Here is a 24,617-nt window from a genome sequence, read left to right on the forward strand (position 1 = left end):
GAAATGCTTTTTTTTTTTTTTTTTTTTTTTTTTTTTTTTTTTTTTTTTTTTTTTTTTTTTGGTGGTACTGCTGGGGCTCGTTCTCTAAATGTGACCTTTCTTAATTTCTCTATATGACTATTTAGAAATTTGTTACTTCTCAGCGCAAACTTCACTACTATTATTGTTCTATTTCTCAATACGATGACTATTTTGAAAATACAATCCGGTCGATTGCGAAATGGAAACCACATTGAAAACTCGATGAAGCTTTGCACAGATTTGTCTCTAGTATGCCCATCGATCACGTCGCGTCTCTCCTCTTATTCCTGAGTGCTCATTGAGCACGTAAAGATGTCTAGGACAATAGTGTCTCCCACCAACTATTAATGCCTGATAAGAGATTGTGCCTGATGCCATGCAGCCCGGAAACACAACTGTAACATGTTTCCTTCTTCATGACTATTCTCGGCCGCACTCTGCTGAGACAATGAAGATGTTGCTGCAGCGTTTTCTGTGGGAAGTGTTTGATCACTCAAATACAGCCCGTAATTGACCCACTTCCCGACCCCTTGAGTCTCATATTTGCTCTCGTGAACCGCTGGTTGTGACGTAGACAACGAGCATAGAGAATTGGCGGAAAGCACAGGCGGCTGCCATCTATGACGGCGGTACTGGTTCAGATGGCTCTGAGCACTGTGGGACTTAACATCTGAGGTCATTAGTCTCCTAGAACTTAGAAACATTTAAACCTAACTAACCTAAGGACATCACACACATCCATGCCCGAGGCAGGATTCGAACCTGCGACGGTAGCAGTCACGCGGTTCCGGACTGAAGCGTCTAGACCCGCTCGGCCACCGACGGTACTGGACAGTTGCTACAATTGTAGGACAGATGTCTAGATCGGAGCGGTGACTATTCATAGGAGTAGCTGGAAGGTGTAGCTAACTGTGGCAAATTAAAGCCGGCCGTTGTGGCCGAGCGGTTCTAGGCGCTTCGGTCTGGAACCACGCGACCGCTACGGTCGCAGGTTCGAATCCTGCTTCGGACATGGATGTATGTGATGTCCTTAGGTTAGTTAGGTTTAAGTGATTCTAAGTTCTAAGGGGCTGATGACCTCAGCTGTTAAGTCCCATAGTGCTCACAGTCATTTGAACCATTTTTTGCAAATTAAACATTTTTTTGTTTTACAATCTTCCAGCAAGGGAATAGCTGTGTGTCAGCAGCGTCTATTAACCAGTACAACGAAAAACCAGTTCAAAGTATCAAGTATTACTTTTTCTATTAACTGGATGACTAGTTCCGGGCCGAGACCCACATCGTAACATTCTCAAAAATGGTTTTTCCGAAGACGTGAAAGCCAAGTCAAACACATGCAACGAACAGTTACAGCATATACGCTTTCACGTCTTCGGAAAAACGATTTTTGAGTATGTTACGGTGACTACTTTCGGGTTGAGACCCATTTTCAAATCATCGTAAAATACTCAAAAATGGTTTTTCCGAAGACGTGAAAGCCAAGTCAAACACGTGCAACGCACAGTTACACCGTGTACCCTTTCACGTCTTCGGGAAAACCATTTTTGAGTATGTTACGAAGATACGAAAATGGGTCTCGGCCCGAAACTTGTCATCCAGTGAATAGAAAGAGTACAATTTGCAATTTTTTACTGGTTTCTCGTTGTACTGATTTTTGATTTTCGCAGTGGTATCCATTTCGTTCCCGATTGGACCTTACTCTCAGAACTACCCTCGTATCTTCCTGAGAGTTAATTATTTATATGCTACATTATGTCTATGTATTTTTCATTAGCTTTTGCATCTCACACCTGCTCATTGCGCTGTTGCAGATAATTGGCGTCATCTCCGTGTTCTTCATCTGCGTCTCCATCCTGTCTTTCTGCCTCAAGACGCACCCCGACATGCGCGTGCCCGTCATCCGCAACATGACCGTCATGACGCCTTCCAACGGTACCGCGTGGGTACTCGACAAGACCAAGACGACGGCGCACGTCGCCTTTTTCTACTTCGAGTGCGTGTGCAACGCTTGGTTTACGTTCGAATTCTTCATACGCTTCATCGCGTCGCCGAACCGCATCGAGTTTATCAAGGCGTCCGTCAACATAATCGACTACATCGCCACGCTGAGCTTCTACGTCGACCTGGTGCTGCAGAAGCTGACGTCGCACCTCGAGAACGCCGACATATTCGAGTTCTTGAGCATCATCCGCATCATGCGGCTGTTCAAGCTGACGCGGCACTCGTCCGGCCTCAAGATCCTCATCCAGACGTTCCGGGCGTCGGCCAAGGAGCTGACGCTGCTCATCTTCTTCCTGGTGCTCGGCATCGTCATCTTCGCGAGCCTCGTCTACTACGCGGAGCGCATCCAGGCGAACCCGTACAACGACTTCAACAGCATCCCGCTGGGCCTGTGGTGGGCGCTGGTCACCATGACGACCGTCGGCTACGGCGACATGGTGCCCAAGACGTACGTGGGCATGTTCGTCGGCGCGCTGTGCGCCCTGGCCGGCGTGCTGACGATAGGACTGCCGGTGCCCGTCATCGTCAGCAACTTCGCCATGTACTACTCGCACACGCAGGCGAGGGCCAAGCTGCCCAAGAAGCGGCGGCGCGTGCTGCCCGTCGAGCAGCCCCGGGGGCCCCGCATCGGCGGCACGGGCGGCTCCGCGGGACCGGGGCACCCCGGCTGCGGCAGCGTGGGCGGCGGCGGCGGGCCTGGGGGCGGAGGCGGCGCAGGCGGCGGCAGCGTCGGGGGCCCCGGCGGCGGGCCCGCCTCCGCAGGCGGCTGTCCGCAGAACTGGCGCATGAACGCCATCAAGGCCAACCACCTCAAGGACTCGCCGTCCAAGATGGGTACGTCAGTCAGGCTGACACATAGTACGATGATTAACACCTGACAGTTGTCATGTGAAGGTAGAACATTTTCAGTTAAAGTGATGGTGTTCATTCTTTGTGTTGTTAACGTAAAGCTCGATTTTGGACTTTGTTTCTTGGACACCTGGAGCGTATATTTCAAGCAATGGCATGCCGCAATTTCACTTGTTACTTAATGGACAAAACAAGATTTTCGTAATATCAGATAACCTTTGGGGCTGGATTGAAAACTATTTAAAGAACAGTCGCACGGAGCACTAATACTAACTCAAGAACTCTTCGCGTTTCCCGGCGACAGGGCACCATCGGGTTATTTGAAAGTATGTGGGGAGTATGATATAACAGTTAATCCGGCGTGGTCCTGTCCTGGATTACTTTAAAAGCAAAATAAACTTCAGGCACTGATCGAACAAAATTATGTTGAGAAATGTAATGCAACTCACTTATTAAACATTCTGCCAAAAAGCGTCCGTCAAAGAGGGAATGAAAACGAGAAGATGTCCTAAAAGGCAATCTATAAATAAAAAAAGCACCAGGATCAGTCATGAATAGACAACGAAGGAGAAATCGGGAAACGCATCTTACGTCATGGAGTCTACTACAGACGTAGCAGTGCAGAATAATATGTTAAGCGCAGACTGTCAACCTGCCGTACACTAGAACGGCGCCCGAGGCCCGACCACATCACATTGTGCATACCTATAAATGACAGGAGCACAAGAAAATGTTGAGCTAGTGGTAATGACAGTCGCCATGCGGCGTTGCCGTCGGGTGTGCAGTTGATGGTTGGGTAAAATTCAAATAGTAATCGATAAATAGAGAAATAATTAACAACGTAACAGGGCATGAGAGAATTTACGCAATGTAGGACGTGCTAGATTGAAAACTATGTACAAAGACACAGAAAAACCCTAATGCTCAAAGCAGTGTAAGGAAATAATAAAGTAAAATGCGTGGTGCAATAGAATAAAAATTAGACTACAAAAATAAGGCTAAAATATAACAGTGCTAAGAAGAGAAAAAAGTGCCCGGTAATGAAAAACTGAAAGGTAACAATGCTAAAAAGAGAAGAAAGGCCAAGGTAATAAAAAGATGAAAACTAACTTATTTTTTTAAATGTATAAATTAGTTATTATTTTGAAATGCATCAGTGTGGCTCAATTGCTACTGAAGTACCGGTAGTAATACATATCGATAAAATAAATATCACACTAGACTAATTAGGGAGCGGACTATTGACAGGGCAAGTAAAATTCCGCTTTAAAAATCAATTTGCTTGTAATGGGAATAAAACTGACGATTTCCTTTGACAATGAGCGTGGAATGAAAGACTTGATGAACAGTATTTGGCTGGGCTGACTATAGCTACACACTGCAAAAATAAAATTGGAAATATCGCCGAAACACCATAGAAAATACGCCTGACGACTCATAGGAGGGTACATAACGTTGAAGCTGCACGAGCCTGATCGCGAACTAGTATGTGGAAGGAGCTGCACTAAAAAGATGTTGCGAAAAGCAGAAAACATGCGGAGGATCGACGTTTCGTACACTGATTGGCGATTAATTCTCAACATAAAAAGTAACCTATTGTGCATACATAGGCTAAAGACTCGTTATTACATTATTACACGATTATCCAACAGTAACTAGAAACAGTCACATCCATTAAATACATTGGGGTACGAAGAGATTTAAAGTGAAACAATTAATTGCAGGTAAAGCAGACGTCAGACTGTGATTCATTGGAAGAATTTATTGTTCTCAGAATTTCGAATATCTTGCCCCTTTTCATTGTCGATTATCTGTTCTAGGTCATCAAATGCAATGAACATGATTTTTCTTAAATCTTGTTTCCCTTACCAAGTGCTCTGGTGGTTTTACCTTCCCTAAAGCCAAAACAATCGTCTTGCAGAAGATCCGCGATTTTCTTTTCCATTCTTCTGCATATTAATCTTGTCAGGATCTTGGATCCATGGGACGTTGTAAGACAGTTTCAGCACTTATTTACCCTTAGTCTTCAGGGTTGTGTGCATGACATTTTCCCGATATTCTGATGACTTGTCTCCAGTCTCAAATATTCTGAAGACCAACTTGAATAAGCGTTTGATTGTTACTTCCTCCAATGACATTCGATATTCCGAGGGCATGTTATCGATGTGGTCCGTCTGATCTGATCGAAAGTTTTCTAATACTATGTTTGACTCTAATACTGCACGTTTCTTCCATCTATGTATTCTCTCTTTAAGAGCGAGGTTCCTCTTACATTCCTAATATTGACGTATGTGTTTCTAATTTCGCCGAAGGCTCTTTTCATTTTCCAAAACCCTGATCAGTTCACCGGACGACCATTTATTTTTAATGTCTTCGAAACACCTTCTATTTATTTCATTCGTAACCGAGTTTTATTGCTGTACTCCAGTCTTTTCCTCAACACTTATGTACTTCTTTAGTTCGTCGATCACCTGAAGTATTTCTCTGTTACCCATGATTTCTTCGCAGGTACCTTCCTTGTACCTATGTTTGTCTGTCAAAATTCTCTGGCCGTTTCCGGTGATTAAGGGTGGCAGTGTGATACTGGTGTGCAAGACACACTCCCCCCTGGCTATCGAACTTACTTGGAGTTGCTTCGCCGATCTTCTTTCCAGGATAGCCGGCTACGATGTCCTGCAAAACTTATGCTACATTGGAGCAATTTTTTATACTTTTAAAATAACTCCGTACACTCGAGAATGCTTTGACCTCAATCTCACTGTATTTTCATCACACATAACAGTTTTCATAGAACTAAAATATTTTTCGTAAGCTCGACACCTTCCGGTCCGTCCAAAACTATCACATTCCTTTTTCCATAAGTACAGTCTACAAATCTCCCCAGGTTTAACAAGACAACTGACCGGACCATACGAAAATAAGAGAATGAATAAGTAATTGTCTCTTCTCTTCTTTCAACAACATTCAGATGTTCACACAGTAATGTTCGACGTCGCACGAAGTACGGCGCGCTTGTTCCTTGAGCTGGACGTGTAACTTCTCAGGCGGGCTCGGTGACTACCTGCCCACGCCGACCATGCGTCCGATTCACGTTCGTCCTGCACACTCATAATTGTGGTGCAATAGACACAGTTCTACGTTACCACACACATCTCTAAAATAACGAGTGTTCGAGAAGGTGGAAATACAATCGCCTCTAGAATTTAACCCGAAATTCTCGTGGCACTACAATTCTGAACTGTTTGCTGTGGTGTTTATTACCTCAGTATTTACAGTCTCAGAGATCTTCAACCGCGTTTCATCATTTCTCAGTAATTCCCTAACCCACATCGATTCTTCCAGACGGTTCTCTTAAACTCGAACCTGCTCTTTAAGATTGTCATTGTGTGATCCGAGACCATATCTGCTCCAGTATACGCCTGAGAATCCCATGCCTTATTTCTTTGTCTCTGTCTGACCTCGATGTAATCCACCTAAAATCATCCCGTGTCTCGAAACCTTTTCCGCATATACCTCCTCCTCTTGTGGTTTTTGAAGAGTGTATTCGCTATTAATAACTTAAATTTGTTCCAAAACTCGATTGGTCTACCTTCTCTAATATTTCTACAACCAAGCATATATTCTCCCGTAACTCTCTCTGCCATTTCGTCCCCTACTGTCGTATTCTGATCCCCTATGATTATTAGACTACTATGTCCCTTTATTCTTTTACTTCTTTTACATCTCTCTTTTTACTGGTACTCTGATCGGAATCGTGTACAAAACGTTCTCCCACAGTCCCTAGAAGACCTGCCGAGGAAAATTCGTCAGCTTACCCGCTTTCAGTATGACGGGGCACAGCACACTGCCGATTTTTCAAGAAGTCGCAATTTCTATTTTTATTGAAATTTCGTTAACAATCACTCGTCCTTAACGAAACATGTTCTGGTCGGTAACCAGTACTGCGGATGTATGTAGGTTAAACACCGGACCGAATAAATTAGTTGTTGTTTGATGTAAAAAATTGAAAACGGTTTGCCTACATTGTGACGATAAGGCCCAACGTCAAATCTAGGTTCTTCAGTGAGGAACTTTTGCAAATTTTTCCATTAATAACGATCATACAACAAACAATTAACGAGAAGCTAATGCAAAACATTTCATAAGTCCACTTATCCATGGTATTTTATCTCCATAGAATTCTTAGGTAATGCTCACTTACTTCATGGACTGGAAACTAAGTACAGTGTCTGGCTTTACATCTTTTTTTCAATCCTCCGGCCTCCACAGAAATGGTGGCATCAGCTTTTTCCTCCTTTATTGTTGAAATGTAAAACATACCACTGTGTCCACTGTGTACAACACTATCCATAAACAGATTTCCAATTATTTCTATCTGCTATATGATTCCACTCTATGCTTCCTCTCCTAAGAAGAGCTCGTTCCCTGTCTATTTTTTCTGCACTTCTTCGTTTCGTACTTCATCTAACTCTTGCCATGTTCTTATATCTTTAAGCTTTTAATGCCTGAAGTTTTTTCTTCCTGTTTATTACATACATTAAACATTTAGATTTCATGTACTGCTACCCCTACAGCACAGAAATGTGATCTTCATACGCAGAGTTTGTATGACTCACTATTCCATTTCCATCCACTCAGGTTCCTACGTGCTGTTTTCTTAAACCTCAATCTACTCTTCGTCATTACTAAACTATGATGGTGGTCTGTAGCTGCTCCTGGGTTGACCGTAGGATCCAACATCTTATTTGGGAATCTCTCTCTGATCGTGACATAATCCAGCTAGAATCTTTCTATATTTCCAGGTGTTTTCCAAGTATCCCAAATCTTATAACTTTTCAACAGGATATTCGCTGTTACTTGCTGAAATTTACAGCAGAACTCAGCTAGTCTTTCAACTTTCTCATCCCTGCTAACGAGTCCATATTTTTCCGTAACCCTTTCTTCTGCTCCTTCCCCGACAATTGCATTCCAGTACCTCATGACTATTAGATTTTCATCTCCCCGTAGGTACTGAATTACTCTTTCCATATCCTCATATACTTCATCCATCTCTTTTATATTCTGCTTGCGACGTCGGCATGTAAACCTGACTTATTGTTGTCTTCAAAGCTTCCAGCCGATTCTGATGAGAACAATGCCATCGCTAAACTGTTCACGGTAACTCCATTGCTGTTGAAATTATTCTATATTCTTCTGACCAGAAGTCCTTATTTGGTTTCAGTTTCACTTCACTGACATCACTATATCTAGAATGAGCCTTTGCATTTCCCATTTAATGATTGCTAGCTTTCCTGCCACGTTCAGACTTCTGAATTCGACGTTTCTGATCGAAGAGTACTAGCCTTTCTTTGGTCATTCCATTTCCTCCTCATGCCACCGCCTTCTCCCCCTTCCTTGGCGGCACCCTACCGGAGATCTGAATAGGGGGCCTAATCTCGAATGTTTTGCCAATGCAGAGATCCTCATGACATTTTTCATACAGGCCATATGTCCTGTTAATGCGTTTTTAATACAGTGGTTTCCATTGCCTTGTGCATTCTCATGCCGTTGATAACTACTGATTGATCTGCCTTTTAGAAGCAGTTTCCCACCCCAAGACCTCAAGGACAAGAAAGTGCCGTGCACCTCTGTCCACTCCTACACCCTCTTTGACAAGGGTGTTGGCAGGACGAGGGTGAATTCTTATGCCAGGAGTCTCTGTCCGCCACTGCTACTGATTATTTTTCAAAATTTAAGCAGTGGATATGTTTTATTAGTCAAAGACGGTCCACGGAGACAAGGGTCGATCTTGAAGAACTGTTTATAGTGTGGTAAAGTACATGACTATGCGTTAAGCATAGTCTTTATCTTGCCTAGATATACAAATTCCCAGTTTTCCAAGCAGAATATCAGATATTTGCAGTTACTCACAGTGTGAAAGGCAACGCGTAGACGTGAAACACATACATGGGGTAGTGAAAATATTTTGATTGTCATCTCTAAGCAGTCAAGCTGGACCACGACATTTGGTGACTGCGTTCGACCTTCTCCACATATTCACCCTTCAGAGCTACATATATCTCCGACGACGAATGACTTAGTAGAGACAGTTATAAACATGTTTGTTTTAACTGTTCGGAAAAAGAATCCTACCTCGAAAATCACTTTGTCATCATTCTGGAGTATTGTTGCCGCTCGACAGTCCAATGTAGCAAGTGGGACGGAGTGTTTTGATTTGGCTGCAGCAACGTGCTAAGGTACAGTGGCGTCGGGTTTAAGTGTGTACCAGGATAGCAGATGTGCAACTGCCAAAAGAAAAACAAAATAACATGACTTCTACATTTGCATCTACATCTACATGGTTACTCTGCAATTCACACTTAAGCGCCTGGCAGTAGGTTCTTTATGTTTTCGAAGTGGTTATTAAAACTTTACGATTAACAGTTTTATAGGCCCACTGCGTACACTAGGATAGCTTTCCAGCATGCACTTCTATTTTCTTAGCGACAGAAACATCGTCCTGATGGAACTTAGCGGAATATTGGACGGTGACACAATGTTTACAGAAAGTCAGAACGATTGCACTAGCTTCTAATATACGCTCCCTGGTGTCAAGAGTAGCTTTTTATGTACCTTGTGTCTGCTATGTGGTGTGTTTTCTGCCCGTGGAGTTGCGTGGGGACCGACGCAGGAGAGGACCTTCTCCGTGCTCAGACGCAGCCTCCGAGAGCGGCCAAAGCCGACGGCCATTTAGCAGCGCTAGAGCCACAGATGATCGCTCGTTTTTTACGTACACAATTTACTGGACTCTTACCAACAGTGAGACACATTATCCTACATATTCAGCGACGCAGAGCAAAGACTCGCTGCTTGAGTTTCCAAAAGTAAGTCAAATACCCCCCACCCCAACCCCGTTCACGGTCAGCTTCTACCACTCATCTCCAGCCTCGCCCACAAGACGGAAGGTGCATTATCTCAGCGTGAGTTTGGTAGTTGACACCTCGCCCAAAACAGTTGTCTGCTCCCGTCGCGTACTAGACCTAACATTCGCACACTGTCACACCTTTACAAATCACGAATAACCTTCAACTTAATGCACCGCCACTAGGGGCTGTACCTTAGATGCTTGGACCCTTCTCATTACAGTTCAGCTACAGTGATGGAAATGGAAATCATTACAGCATGATGCACCAGTCCCATACTTCTTAAACTTTGCAGAGATGTTCAAAAATTGATGGGTGTTAAAGGATTAAACCCTTTCTCCGTTCGACGCTACGTCTATTCCTGGTGGCAAAAGGCCTTCGAATGGCGCCTTGACAAATTTCTTGCAGTGCCTGGAACACATGCTGCACCAGTTGATTAGGATTGTTGGTTGGAGGCAGAGTTTACAGTATACGTCATCTCATAGCATCTCGTCTATCAGCGCATACATTTCTCAACACGTTTTAGAGTGTGTCTACAACTTGAGCTCTTGCATTATCCTGCTGAAATATGCAATTGCTTCCCTGGTCATCAAAAGCACGACGACAGGGTGTACCATTCTTGCGAAGTACTGGCGAGAATTGGGCCATCTCTCTACAATTACAAAACCAGTCATGTTATCATATTCAATAACTCGCTACATACCCTGATTTCGGAGTTGAAGAGATATGGGTCATGCGAGTTACTGTTTTACATAATCGTCTACTTCGTTTCGATCCGACTGCCGAGATAGAAGAAACAGCCATTGATCAACAAAACAGAATGCCATTCCGTTTCGCAGTTGATTCTGGCTCTGTTGTCTGTGGTGTGGTGCCAGTGGTAGACGACTCATGGGGACTCGAGAGCTGACCCCAGCTCTCAATAATCCATTTGTGGTGACTCGATGCGTCTCTTCACCGGAGCCAATGGAATACTTCTACGACCTTTTGGGGGTGCTCAAATGTTCCTCATGCAGTGATTCGATTATTCTGAAAGCTGTAAACATGGCGATAAGTTTCACGTTCTCAGCCTCTGAGCATGTTACGTCGCGATTGCAATCTGAAAATTTTCAGTGGTGTTAATTGTTTCTTCTTTTGGAGCAAGGGATTTCCCTCTAATAATTATTCTGAAAAATAAGCTTCAGTAAGGCAGCATGCGGTAAAGGTATTCATGGTGTACCGTTTTCCATTTCCATCATTGTAATTATCTAGTTTACATCCAGGTGTTTTGGAGACCAACATACAAAGTTTAAGGATCCTTCCTAATAACTTATCAATGACTGCATGTATCCCTTTAAAGAGGATACTTAATAGTATAGCGTCATATCATTAATGTCACAGTAGTTTATCTTAGGTTTCCAGTCCAGAATGAAAACCCAATAACCGGTCATCCTGAGACACCCAGAAATTCCCCTGAGTCTCTAGTCTTGATGACAGGTATTTTGGGAAGGCAGTTTCGGTTCACGAAGTTACAAAACGAGGCGAAATCGCCATGAAATGTTCTAATAATGGTAAATACGAAACAACTATTATTCAATTGCTTGTAGGTTACATTTCTAATTCACTCACTTTTTTGTACCAGTTGGTTTTGTCAGTAAAATCTTCAGTCCCTTATACAAAACAGTACTTCCCACAACGTTGTTATACACCTACAAACGCATCGCATGCTGCATAAACTGCAGTAGGTTTCACCAGATCCATATTGCTTTCAGATCCCTCTCTAGACCGACCGACTAGTCATGTCAATACCAGGATAAAGCATGTATCTCGTTTAACCTATTACGTGACTGGGCCACAACGCTACAACCTGCAGTGTGTCGTTCAACTCGTTTTGATTTTTACGTTCCAGTGTTGTCGCACTCAGTGCATGGCTTCTGACCCAAATAGTTCAATACGAAGATCATGTGTTAGCATTAATTTCAGCAGAATGTACGAAAACAATACTTCTGATGCGTAGGTAGAAGTGTGTAAGATTGTGTTTCATTTTAATGCGGCTTTGTTTAGATTAAGTGTTTCGTCTATCTTAGACATAAAAAAGGGCCACGAACATAATTCATTTAATACTTGCTAACCTGTCTTTACAAAGAAGTTGCTTAAATCGGATCCGACGAACAATTAGTGTCCACGTAGTTCATATTCGAAGGAAGAAGGAAGAAAAATTTTGTTTCAAAAACCCCGCCACCTAAGACGTCATTATAGACGAGAGTGGGTATAGTAATGTACGTATGTGTAAATTAAATAGTAAGGCACAGATGGTTCAGTATTTAAGATGATGTACAAAAAGAAATTTTTATGTATTTGGTTCCGATTCATTGGTATCGGTGGTGTTCAAATTCGTCTACAGATTCGACAAAAATGGTGTCGCGGCTCAGGTATCTCCATGGAGAGCGTAACTAAAAAGGGTATTGAAATAAGGATGTTGGATGGGAGGTAGGGGGATTCGATTAATGGAAGGTACTTAACTGATTGACATCTCATGCGCTAGAGACAGAAAATACTCGTCCAGAAAAATGACAGGAATATCACGGAAGAATAGCACCCGCACCGAGAAACAATTGGCCGTGCCGTGACGCAGCGGATATATGGAAGAGAGCAATAGGCACGTGAACAATAACCGCTTGCACTCGTAACAAGACAAGTAGGTCAGTTGCCGTTCTGTTGTGAGCAAATTTCTCTGCTTCATATAGGTTGCAAATTCGAAATCATAGCATCAATCGATGTGACCGAGTAAACGTCATAAACCGTTTATTTTGAACAGGTGGACTGAAATGACTCTCTCAACTGTTCAGATTACACCAGTAGTTGCTGGAAACTATTTAAAAACGTAAAATGAATAGAGAAGTCGATGAATTAGCTCAGTGGGGTAAAACTCAAGCCTTTATGGAATATTAAAATCTTCATAATAATAGCAGCATAAATAAGTAGCTGATGTAATAGTTAGTGTTGAGTGAAGGGAAGGAATTAGAAAAAAAGAAATCTCTAATTACGTCTGTGATTTGTGTTAATAGTTCCTGCATAAACAAGAAAATGAATTATTACTCGGAGAAAAACGATGGATTATATAGTTTGTATTACAAAACGAGTTCCAAAGCAGAAGCGACACTGCGAAGCGTATACAAGAGCAAGTATAAACCGTGTGTATTTCTTCCTGATTCTTGTTGATGGTAAAGTATGTGCGAATAAATACGTAAAATAAAAACAACTATGATCAGTATGGATTTGGAAGAAGTGAATAGAAAAACTTGACGGAGTGAAAGAAAAGGGTGTTAGTTGTCGGAATATTAAACATGGGTTTGAAAAAAAGTGTAGGACGAATTCTTATCAAAAATTTAGCTTCGAAAACCACTGTAAGGGGACAAAGGAGAGAACTGACAGAATGAAGTTGTAAAATGCAGCTCGTCTGATAGAGAACATTAGTCTAGAGATGACCATTTTGAAGCAAATGGTTGATTACTTTTGAGAAACGAAATGTCTGATCTCAAAGAGGACAACTGAAACTACCAATGCAGGATGTCGACGTCTTCTCGTAACGATGATGTTGCATGTGATGTCATACGTGAGCGACTGAGAAGAGTCCGAAAAGCTGATAATATTTATTCCCCCGACGTTTGTTGTTGGAATAAAAACTTTGGTAACAGACTGATCTGCAGCAAAGCTCGAAGTCTAGCTTAGATTGAAAAATAACAATTGGGTTTTGAGTTCACGAAGTGGTATCGGATGGTCCAGTTGAACCATTTCTTTGCCTTTAGCTTTGGATAGAGCATTCGAATAGGACTTCAGCGACATGAAATTTGTCGATATTGATCAAATAATAATTTCATAGCGTCATAAACAATCGTTAGCCTAAGCAGAAAGGTCCTCAAACGTCTGCTCTCCTGAATCAAAATTAATGCAAGTAGACATAATTCAGATAGCGTTCTTTTATTGTGTTGTTGTATCATATCATGTGATTATAAATGTCGACTTTTGACACTGATGCGTACTATAAATGATTTCGGACATACAACAACCCTTGATGGATTTTCTGTGGACTGCTCCAGCACATCTGGAACCGCGGGACTGCTACGGGTCGCAGGTTCGAATCCTGCCTCGGGCATGGATGTGTGTGATGTCCTTAGGTTAGTTAGGTTTAAGTAGTTCTAAGTTCTAGGGGACTGATGACCACAGATGTTAAGTCCCATAGTGCTCAGAGCCATTTGAACCATTTTTTTGCTCCAGCACAGGCCCACATTACACGGTATTACATTTCTTGGTTATATGTCGGCAGTTCCTTGAAAACTTCTTGTAATAGTTCTCCCCAGAAATAAAATTCCAGAGGTCTTCAGTGTTGTCCACGTGTTAGCCATTTAGTGTTTCACAAACGGCCCGTCCAATGATCTCATATCCTTCTGTCTTGTTGGTATGACTTTACTTGCCTTACGTCCAGTGAGATGACTTCCAACAAGTGCGACACTATATCTCTTAAGAACTGCAAAAGCTTATGACTATTTAGAGTTCCATTAGTGATAGACGTACTAATGATGTATTTGTTGAAAAGCATGCATCCCGTTTTAACGACTAAGTTCGTTGGCCCGCTATTCTCAGCCAGCGTGGCTTTCCAACTGACCAATAGTGCTTACTGCAACAACTGATTTGCCCAATTTTTGTAAACGATGCTTCATCGATAAGGAAAAGCTTATGTAGAAAAGTTTTCAGTATAATTAGACATTATTCGGAGAAATGTAACTGATTTTTAAAGTCATTGAGATGGTGGGGCCGGTGGAGCGAAATGTGGAAAAGAAGTACGTTAGAATTTAGTTTTCGTGGATCACTCCTTTGGCTGATCCCACTTGCACATTCAAGCTGGTTCATTGCAATTCATAGATTGTGTGTTACTGCCACTGAAATGTTGGTTGGTTTTATCTCATAGGATGTCGTTCTTTTTCGTTGGTGTATTGTCTTTTCTTCGCTCTTTACAATTCTTAACTTTATTTTGAACTGTTTACAAAGACATATTGGGTGTTTGGCATGTTTGCGACACGTGTAGGATACACCCACAACTCTGCTTTAATAATCTGTGGACATTTGCCTGAAACAAAAACCATATCCACTTCTTAGACTCTAATATACTTTATAAAGGTCTGAGTAGCGTTGCGAATATATTGCCTGATAGCTTCAACAGCAGAACACAGAATGACTGGCATCAAATACACAGAAAAATACATGCTACTTGGAGGGACCTCTTGTCCTAAATGTCTGACATTGGTTTACGTCCCTTTTATCTTGTAACTGTTTTATTAGATTCCACAAATATTATGTTAAAATCTTCTTCGAAGGCACTTCCGAACGCCACAGGAATCGTATGTAGTTCCATTTAAAACAAGTCAGTGAAACAATACAGCAACTACACTGCCGGAACGAAAAACTGATACACCAGGAAAGACGATATCGATTTTTATCCCATGAGAGGATATGCCACCTGGGGGATAGTAAATGCATCGATAATCTTTTCAACGCCATCAATCAACAGACAGCGTAGCTGCATAGCCACCAGAGCACCATCTGTGTCTGTCCTGCAACAAGGAATTCTCACAGACAAAGTCCCGGCATGATGCAAACGCGCGAAGCAAAGCTGCAACCACGCCACGGATATGGTCTCGTGCTTCATACAATCATCTTAGCGAGTTTGCACGGGTTCACATTGTGCTCTTCCGAGGGGAGGGATGGTCCTTTCGGAGAATTAGCACACAAGCAGAACGTGCGGCAGCCATGCAACGATGCTGCTATCAATAGTCACGTGCACTCTTACTTCCTTTATTGAATATTTGTGTGACCTGTACAACTTTCCAGTCTTTGGATACGGATCTCTCGTCGAGCGAATGCTATTGCATCAGCATACCCTGAAAGGAACCTAACTGGTGTGCAGTCTGGACCGGAAGACTTGCTTTTGTTAACTGATTAAGTTGCCTCACATCTCCGAGGGTTTCTATGGGGATGTTCACGTGACCAATGATACCAGCATCATTTCACAACTGAAGCAACACGCCCAATAAGTGTGCCAGTTCTCCTAAAGGAAAATACCGCCACTCCCATATCGCAATTTGACCCCTTTTAAACTCACTCAGATGGCCGTAGGAAGCACGAGTGCGTCTCCGTGGCGTGGTTGCCTGCTTGCTTCATACGTTTGCATCACGCGGAGCCTTCTGGCTGTAAGCTTTTCCTGTTAAAGGGTAGAAAAAAGGTGGTGTTCTGGTAGATATGCCACTACGCTTGACGGATGACTTTGAAACTGTTATCAGTACACCTACCATCCCCCAAGGTGGATATGTCGTCATCGCATCAAAATCGACGTCGTCATTCCAGGTGTAAGAACAAGAAAGAATGTGTGTATGTGTGTGTGTGTGTGTCTGTGTGTGTGTGTGTGAGAGAGAGAGAGAGAGAGAGAGAGAGAGAGAGAGAGAGAGAGATCGTTTAAGCCTCTCTGAGACGAACAAAGCTAAATAAAACAAACGATCCCGTGTGAAAGAAGCTAGTCGTCCAATAACCCGACTGGCGCGGCGGTAGCATCCGATCTCAGACCTTGCCCAAGCGCAGTGACCTAGCTGCGGCGAACTGGCGCGGCGCGTGTTCACTACGGAGATAATGAGTATTAAGGAGTGTCCCGCGCAGTTGCGAGGCCTGCACCGTGTCCCATTTGTTTGTGTTTGCAGTCTGCATGTCTGTGTGGCCCTGCTGACCGTACTGCTGCCCCGCAGTTGACCAGCAAACCATGGAATGTGTTTTGGTGCTTCCGCCTGCCCCCTCGCATGCTATAACATTACTTTTACTGCAGTATTTTAATGCGATTTATATTTATTTCATTTTACATTAAGAAATTTGAGATTAACATTTACATCTTGGTTCATTAAAATTTAAAAAAAGTATTTTAGCTGCCCTAATACAGAAGTAAATTTGTGTTACCGTTTTGTCCCAGCTAAATCCGGTACCTGTTAGAACAAAATTTTGGTGTGACAAGGAAGTGGCTCATACAAAGGTTGTTTGGCTCCTTAAGAAATATCTATGTTCGCTACCGAAAATCACTTGAGTGACGTATTCTAACATTACCAAATTCGCTCTCTTATTTTGCAAATGGCAGTGTGATTGTTTTTTTTTTTTCCTTCAGCAGAATAGCTTTTCCACAGAGGTTGGAGAAAAATATGCAAACGGAGAGAAACACATGCTTGAACGTCAGTGCAGATGCTGCCAAACCTGGAGATGGCGCTGTTTTAGTTGACCACGAACGGCACCTGTGTAATGTCCTCAATATGTTACAAGTGTCAGTCGTCGTCAGAACTGTGTCCTGGATAGTTGTGAGTGTGTTACGTCAGAGCCAAGTGAATTTGAAATTGGACAAATTTTTTATACTCTTTGTTGTATCCGTAATTGGAGAAACAACAAATAACGACTGGCGTGAGTTCCAGTTCTGTTTATTGCCAATAGCTCCACAATAACAACACAACTTGGTGCTTGATCAAGAGCAGCGTCTGGGCTGCAGAGTCCAAGTCCGATATGGTAAACAGTCGTAGTGTAGAGTCGTTCCGGGGTGCGACGCCGACGAAGCACGTAGGTAGCCCAACACGAGACTGCCAGCCGTGGCGGTGTATGCGGCTATATAGGATGAGTGGCGGAGGAATAGGCCCGCCGAACCCGAGTCCGCTTGTCTTGTCCTGTTATGATTGGCTGCGCGGCCTCATGTAACTATCTCTCCGGAGTCCGCAGCTCTTGGTCGTGCGGTAGCGTTCTCGCTTCCCACGCACGGGTTCCCGGGTTCGATTCCCGGCGGGGTCAGGGATTTTCTCTGCCTCGTCATGACTGGGTGTTGTGTGCTGTCCTTCGGTTTGTTAGGTTTAAGTAGTTCTAAGTTCTAGGGGACTGATGACCATAGATGTTAAGTATCATAGTGCTCAGAGCCAACTATCTCTCCGGAGGACGCCGGCCGAGGTTGCCATGACAGTGCGGAGGCACTCAGTGTGTGAGGCCCGCGCCTGCGCTGTACGTAAAATGGTTCAGATGGCTCTGAGCACTATGGGACTTAACATCTATGGTCATCAGTCCCCTAGAACTTAGAACAACTTATACCTAACTAACCTAAGGACATCACACAACACCCAGTCATCACGAGGCAGAGAAAATCCCTGACCCCGCCGGGAATCGAACCCGGGATCCCGGGCGCGGGAAGCGAGAACGCTACCGCACGACCACGAGCTGCGGACGCTGTACGTAAAGACCGCGGCCACGTAGCTGCAGGCGCCACTGTGTGGGCATTGACTATACCACACTCTTATTCTGGATGCTTCAGTAACAAGGTAACCGAAATCTTATTGTTTCAAGATGTCCGTACCGAAGTTTACGCAGCATTCAGCTAAATTTGAAGAACGTCATCCGTTGAGTCACAACGCGGACGAAAGTGTCGGCTGTGTGATCGTGGCGGACGGTCTTTGAAGTGGATTTTGACGAAAAATAAGAGGCTGGCAGCTGAAGAAGTCACTGCAGGAATGAATGTCGCAGTCACCAAACCTATCACCACCAAAACAAAACGAAAGGATCTCCATATCCTGGGATTCCATGGCGAGCTGGAATTCCGGTGCCACTCATCAGCGATACAAATGTCCGTGTCAGGAAAACGTGTCTTTGGAACCCAACAAAACCTGGGATAGTGGCCTATGGAAGAAAGTCATTTGGTCGGATGTGTTGTTGTTTCACACTGTTTCTAACTTCTGACAGACGGCGGGGTTCCGTGACGATTTGGGCACCAGTGTTACTCTGTCAGCCCACAATATTGCCAAAGATTGTGTGAGCATTTTGGGTTATCAGGTCCATCGCATGGTACAATTTTTGTTCCCCAAAGGTGTTGCAGTGCCCGAAAACGACAGATAAACTGTTCACACACCTCGCAGCAACGTTCAGGAGTGCTTTTGTGAGGGCGAGAATGAAATGTCTCATCTTTCGTGGCCGCTACAGTCGCCGGATCTCATTATTTTTGGGTCTCATTGTTATTGGGTCTTGGTGCTTTGGAGAGAAGGCTGCAAGGTCCTTATCATCCTCAGTCAGTGTTACCTGAATTTGACACCGGAAGGATGTGTTAAGATTTCCTCGAAAATCGTGTAAGACCTTTATTTATGAATTCTGAGACGACCGGAATGTTTTGTGTTCCCCTGCAAATAAGACGCAACAGTCGCAGGTTCCAATCCTGCCTCGGGCATGGATGTGTGTGATGTCCTAAGGCCACTTAGGTTTAATTAGTTCTAAGTTCTAGGCGACTGATGACGTCAGAAGTTAAGTCGCATAGTGCTCAGAGCCATTTGAACCATTTTTGCAAATAAGAAAATTTCAGTGATAGACTTCCCTTCACCTGTGTGCGAAATCAAATGAGACTTAACTGCTAAGGTCATCAGTCCCTAAGCTCACGCACTACTTAACCTAAATTATCCTAAGGACAAACACACACACCCACGCCCGCGGGAGGACTCGAACCTCCGCCGGAACCAGCCGCACAGTCCATGACTGCAGCGCCCTAGACCGCTCGTCTAATCCCTCGCGGCTCCTGAATTGTGTTAACAGTAAAAATACATTGGCTACTGCTTGATACAAAAATTTAAATGACTATTGCGATTTCCAAGTTATTATTGCCATTTGAAATTGTACACTACCAAGAAATACACTCCACACACACTAGCGCAGAGGAGGCATCCGATAAGTGATGTTTACGCCAATCTCTACGGTGAGTGGGCTGACCATTCTGGTGACGTAGCAACAGGAGAAAAATCAAATTTCCCAACATATTTAGTATTTTTATCGGATCCACAAAAACGATATACCGTTGAATTTTATTCACAGATCTCCATTTATGATGGAAAAAGTTATCATGTTTTCATTTGGACGAATACTTGTAGCCGTTGGTCTTTATTTGATGTGTCAGTCGAGTACTTATCGGAGTGTATTCGTTTAGGCCTTTTTTGAACCAAATGACCGTAGTCTGAACCAACTTTTGTCACATTAAAGTTAACATACTTCTTGCAGAAGCTACACCCAGAAAGGTCACGTCTGTATTGGGTGCATTGCAGTCTTTAACAGAGGCATAGTACATAACGCCAGTGCTTATCAAAAACGAAAGGACAGTACCGTATAGATTAATAGCAGATGATGGACGGATAACGGATGCTGACGATCCAAACCATTAAGACCACTGCGAACCACGATATTCAGTTACGTTTGCCGGTATTACAGGCACGAGGAAAGTATTATTTAGAGCTGATATTCTGATGAAAAAGTTCGTGTAAATCATTTTCTTGACACATCCATTTTATTGACAGATAAAAATCAACATTGGAAGAATATAAGAGGAGTAAAGATAAATCGTACTGGCCGTGGAATAAGGAAATCCACTGACATAAGCGACTTTCGCAAAACACATGTTGTTGTAGCTCTGCACACGCTAATGTGCGTCTTGCAAGCGTCGAAGCTGTTCGGCTTTTCGTGTGCTACTGTCGCCAGCATCTATGAAAACTGGTGGGGGAATGGTGAAACCAGGCATAGGTGACAATGTGGTCGACCTCAGTAAGTCTCAGATCGTGGAGGTCGATGGTGTGTTCGATGTGGGATAGGTGAACTGCCTCAGATATGACGACAGAGTAAACTGCTGGTGCAGGCACAAGTATTTCGGCGAAAACCGTTAGAGGACATTGATTAACAGGTGTTTCTGCAGCAGGCGACCCCTAAGTCTCTCCGTGTTGACTCAAAGGCATCGTCCACTGTGACTGCAGTCGGATCTGTGTTATAGAGATGACACAGCGGATCAACGGAACGTGTCGCCTGGTAGGATTAATCACGTTTCTTGAGTTCGGATACGCCGGCATTCGGGTGAACAGCAGTTCGAAAAATACACCCCACTATGTCGATAGGTCCGCGAGGGCACTATTTAACTCGGAGGACTTTTACCTTGGCTTCCATATAACTTCTAGTAGTAAACGATGTCACCGCAATAAATGTGGACTATGTGAAAATTATCATGGATTGTCCGCATTGCATCTTTTGGCTCTTGGTGTCTTCTGCGACGGCGAAGATGCCTTTCAGCAGGATAACGTCCGAGGCACGATAACTGTCCGTCGCACGCGGCTAGTATCTTTCAACGGTCGTTTGAGGAGCATGACTGTGAACTCACGAGAAGGTCATGTCACGGATACCATATTTGTCACGCATGATTCCGATGGAACACGACTGGGACGCTATTGGGCTTCAGCTCTGCACCCACGGACAACCGGTCATTAAATTATGAGAATCACGTAATTAAGTTACCAGTGTGTAGATATCTGTTTCCACATACCTCCTAAGCCAAACGTACCTCCTAAGCCAAACCTAAGCCATGCAGAATAACTGCTGTGCTCCGTTCCAAAGCTGGGCAAACACGATACGACGCAGGTCATAACGTTTAGGTTTATCAGAGTACACTAAGGAACCTACATGTACGGCAAACCAAAATTCGTGAACTTTACAGCACCAACACTCATCTAACTGGCAAGAACTGTATATCTCAAATTAAGAACGTGACAATTTAAATCTGATTAAGGTTACAGAAGTGTACACTCTAAGGAAAAAATACGTACTATTCAGAAATATTCGGTGATTTATTCGAGAGAAGAGTTTTACAAATGGAGCACGACAGTAACACTTTGGTCTACTTCTGGCTCTTACTCAAGCAGATATTCGGCTGGCAACTGATTGATAGAGTTGTTGGATAGCCTCCAATTGTGTACAATTGAAGCGTTAGATAGTCAAACTCCTGAGCTCTTTGGAGGGCTCTACCCATAACGCTACAAGCTTTCTCAATTGAGATCCGGCGGTTTGGCAAGCGCAAAAACAAGTACAGTAGAGCGTCGATTATTCGAACGTCGATCAACCGAACGACCGCTTAATCGAACTGTGTACTCGGTCGCACCTGTTACTCTCCCACCCTACCGTCCATCATCCCCCTCACTCCCAAACCAAGTTTCCCACAGTAGTCGCCCCACTGGGCCACCGCTGGCGGTACATTGCTTATAATGGGGCCTTCACAAGGCGCTGCTGACCGGCCAAGCCGCCAGTCGCTGTGTTTCAACAATCAGCACACTTCTGTCTGCTTGGCACTGGCAGTAGAAGTAGCTAGAGATGAGCAAAACTGTTCTTTTCAGAGATCGGATCAGAACTGTTCACTCCCTGAAATGAACTAGCTCTTTTTCATGACTCACCACTCATTGACAACAGAAAATAAATGGAAGGCACATTGCCCTTTAAACTTGGTTTATTACAGTACTATACCTGTATTTTGATCTTATTTGATCCTATTTTGAAGTAACACAGATAATGAGTAAGAATTTTGTATTGTTTATTGAAATTTCCACGATATGACAAAGTTTTTGATTATAGATTTATTTTGCACTATCGTGGTTTTTTGGGTGATCAGAAAATGTTGTAACTTGAGATTTACATTAACAATATATTTGGCTATAATGTATCAAAATTTCATAAACCTCCTACAAGTACATCGCAAGCCATATATTTTTAAAGTGAACATTTCCCTCCAAAGACGCCTAAAATCGCAAAATCCGTATTACAATAAGAAAAAAGTACATAAATTTGACTGTAAGACCAAAGTGCTGCATATAGCCTTCTGCAGAATAAAACAAGGAAAAATTGGTGTATCACTTTTGCTATACGTTTATCGGTTCGCTCGTAATTAAAGTGTAAATTCGAGTGACCATAATAAAAAATCCTAGAGTAAGAGGAGCCATCAGGAACCTAATCTGATCAGTTTAAACAAATAAAAATAAAATAAAAACAAATGATGTATACATAACATAATTATGTAATATACATAACGGTATTACTACGAAGAACAATATCCAGTAGAGACGAATTCCGATGCAGAGGCGCTGAGTCAAGCAGGTCGAGCCGCGAGCTGTATTACTGCGCGAGCTAAGACCACAGAGACCAGAGTGACACCTGAGTCGCTTTGCTCAACGCTCTGGCTAGAGTCGAGAACAGTGGGGTGAGCGTTGAGCGGGCGAGTTCCGAGGGTGGGGGGAGCGGTGAACGGCCACCACTCACCCGCTCGGAGACAAATCGTCTCTTCTCTTGCGAGCAGGTTGTTGCAAGTAGTTCTTATGTTCTCCGCTAGGAGGCTCTCTGTTCTGTTGCTCGCATCAGCTGCCCAGAGGGCAGGACGTGCGACTGAAACGATCGCTGACGGAGTGCGATGCTAAGTTAAGGTGCGCCAGACACTGCACGCGGCAGAGGAAGCACAGAGACAGCACAGCATTTGTGAAACACAAAATCCAATGGGGCACTGCACAATGCAGGCAGCCAAGGCAGAAGCAGGGTAGAGGCCGGCGCTGGCTGTGTTCTGTGGCGTGCAGTGTGCTCTGACCAGCAGAGGCCCCACTGGTCTGCTCCAACTCTCCCTCTCTCTCTCTCTCTCTCTCTCTCTCTCTCTCTCTCTCTCTCTGCTGTGGGAAACGTTTGGAGCTACCGTTCTTTTTTTCTGAATCACTGATTGTTCACTCCTTTGAAAGATTCAACTCTGTGAATTAGTTCAGGAGCGGATCCCCCATCTCTAGAAGTAGCGGCAGTATCAAAGCTGCTCACAGCAACAGCTGCGCCAGCTTAGAGTTGAGGCGTGCCGCTCCGCGCAGTTTGAAGAATTGCGCGCCCCCAAGAAGAGCTTGTCACGGTGCATACAGTCACCTTCTGTTGTCTGTTACGACCACTTGTGTGCTGCTGCGTGAAGAAGTGAACTTGACGATACAAAATGCTTATACGTAAACGTGTTGTCCTTCCTATGATGGATGAGATTATTAGTATGTATTCCTACTGAAGTTGCGTTTGTATGTTACTTGGTAATATTAAAAGAGATGCCTGTTTCTATGAATAAATTTACTGTACAGTACTTCTTTTTGGCAAATAAACATGTACAGTTCGATTATCTGAACAAACCAGTTTTCCGAACACCCATGTCCCCCACATTAATTCGGATAATCGACGCTCTACTGTAGTAGTAACTCTCGTCGTATGCGGGTGGCCATTATCTCGCTGAAATGTAAGCCCAGCACAGCTTGCCCCATAAAAGGAAGCAAAACGGGGAATAGAATATCGTCGACGTACCGCCGTGCTGTAAGGCGCCGTGAATGACAACCAAAGGAGTGCTTCTATGAAATGAAATGGCACCCCAGACCACAACTGCCTGCTGTCGCGCCGTACGGCGGGTGACCATCAGGTTGGTCTCCCTCCGCTGTCCAGGGCGTCTGCAGACACGTTTTTGCTAGTGATTGTGGCTCACTTCGTAGCAGGACTCATCACTGAGGATAATTCTATCCCAGTCAATGAGGATCCAGGGCGAATGTCCTTGACACCATTGCAAACGGTCGTTTTGGTGTGCAGATGTCTATGGAAGTCGGCGCAAGGGCCACCATAAGCTCAGGCCTCTTTCTGAGAGCCGCCTATTAATGGTTCTTGTGCTCAGTGAAGCACCAATTGTACATCGGATCGGTAATAATGTTGAATCTGAGGATCTGAGTGGTTGCTTGATCATCTCGTCCGGTCGTCTCTCTAGGTCGACCGCTTCCTTCCTGATGCGGTGTTCGGCCATGGTTCACGCAACCTAACCTACGTAGTCTAATAGTGGCTTCTGTTTAAACGACGAGTCATTTGCCGATTATTCCAACCGGCTTCTATGAGCCCACCTGCACGTCCTCTGTCAAATGCGGACATCTGTGTATATTGTTCATGGGTCTGTCTGCAAGATATAGTTACTGTTTA

At 43.8% G+C, this 24,617-nt stretch overlaps 1 protein-coding gene across 1 annotated transcript in view; it reads left to right on the forward strand.

Annotated features, from left to right (window-relative positions):
* Window positions 1–24,617, forward strand: part of LOC126457140 (potassium voltage-gated channel protein Shaw-like) — a 363,860-nt gene that overhangs the window by 333,157 nt on the left and 6,086 nt on the right. Inside the window, exon 4 of the mRNA XM_050093208.1 lies at window positions 1,833–2,856. Coding sequence (XP_049949165.1) covers window positions 1,833–2,856 — 1,024 coding nt within the window. The remainder of the gene's footprint in view (window positions 1–1,832; window positions 2,857–24,617) is intronic.

The sequence above is a fragment of the Schistocerca serialis genome, chromosome 2 (genome assembly GCF_023864345.2).
Source record: "Schistocerca serialis cubense isolate TAMUIC-IGC-003099 chromosome 2, iqSchSeri2.2, whole genome shotgun sequence".
Taxonomy (NCBI): domain Eukaryota; kingdom Metazoa; phylum Arthropoda; class Insecta; order Orthoptera; family Acrididae; genus Schistocerca; species Schistocerca serialis.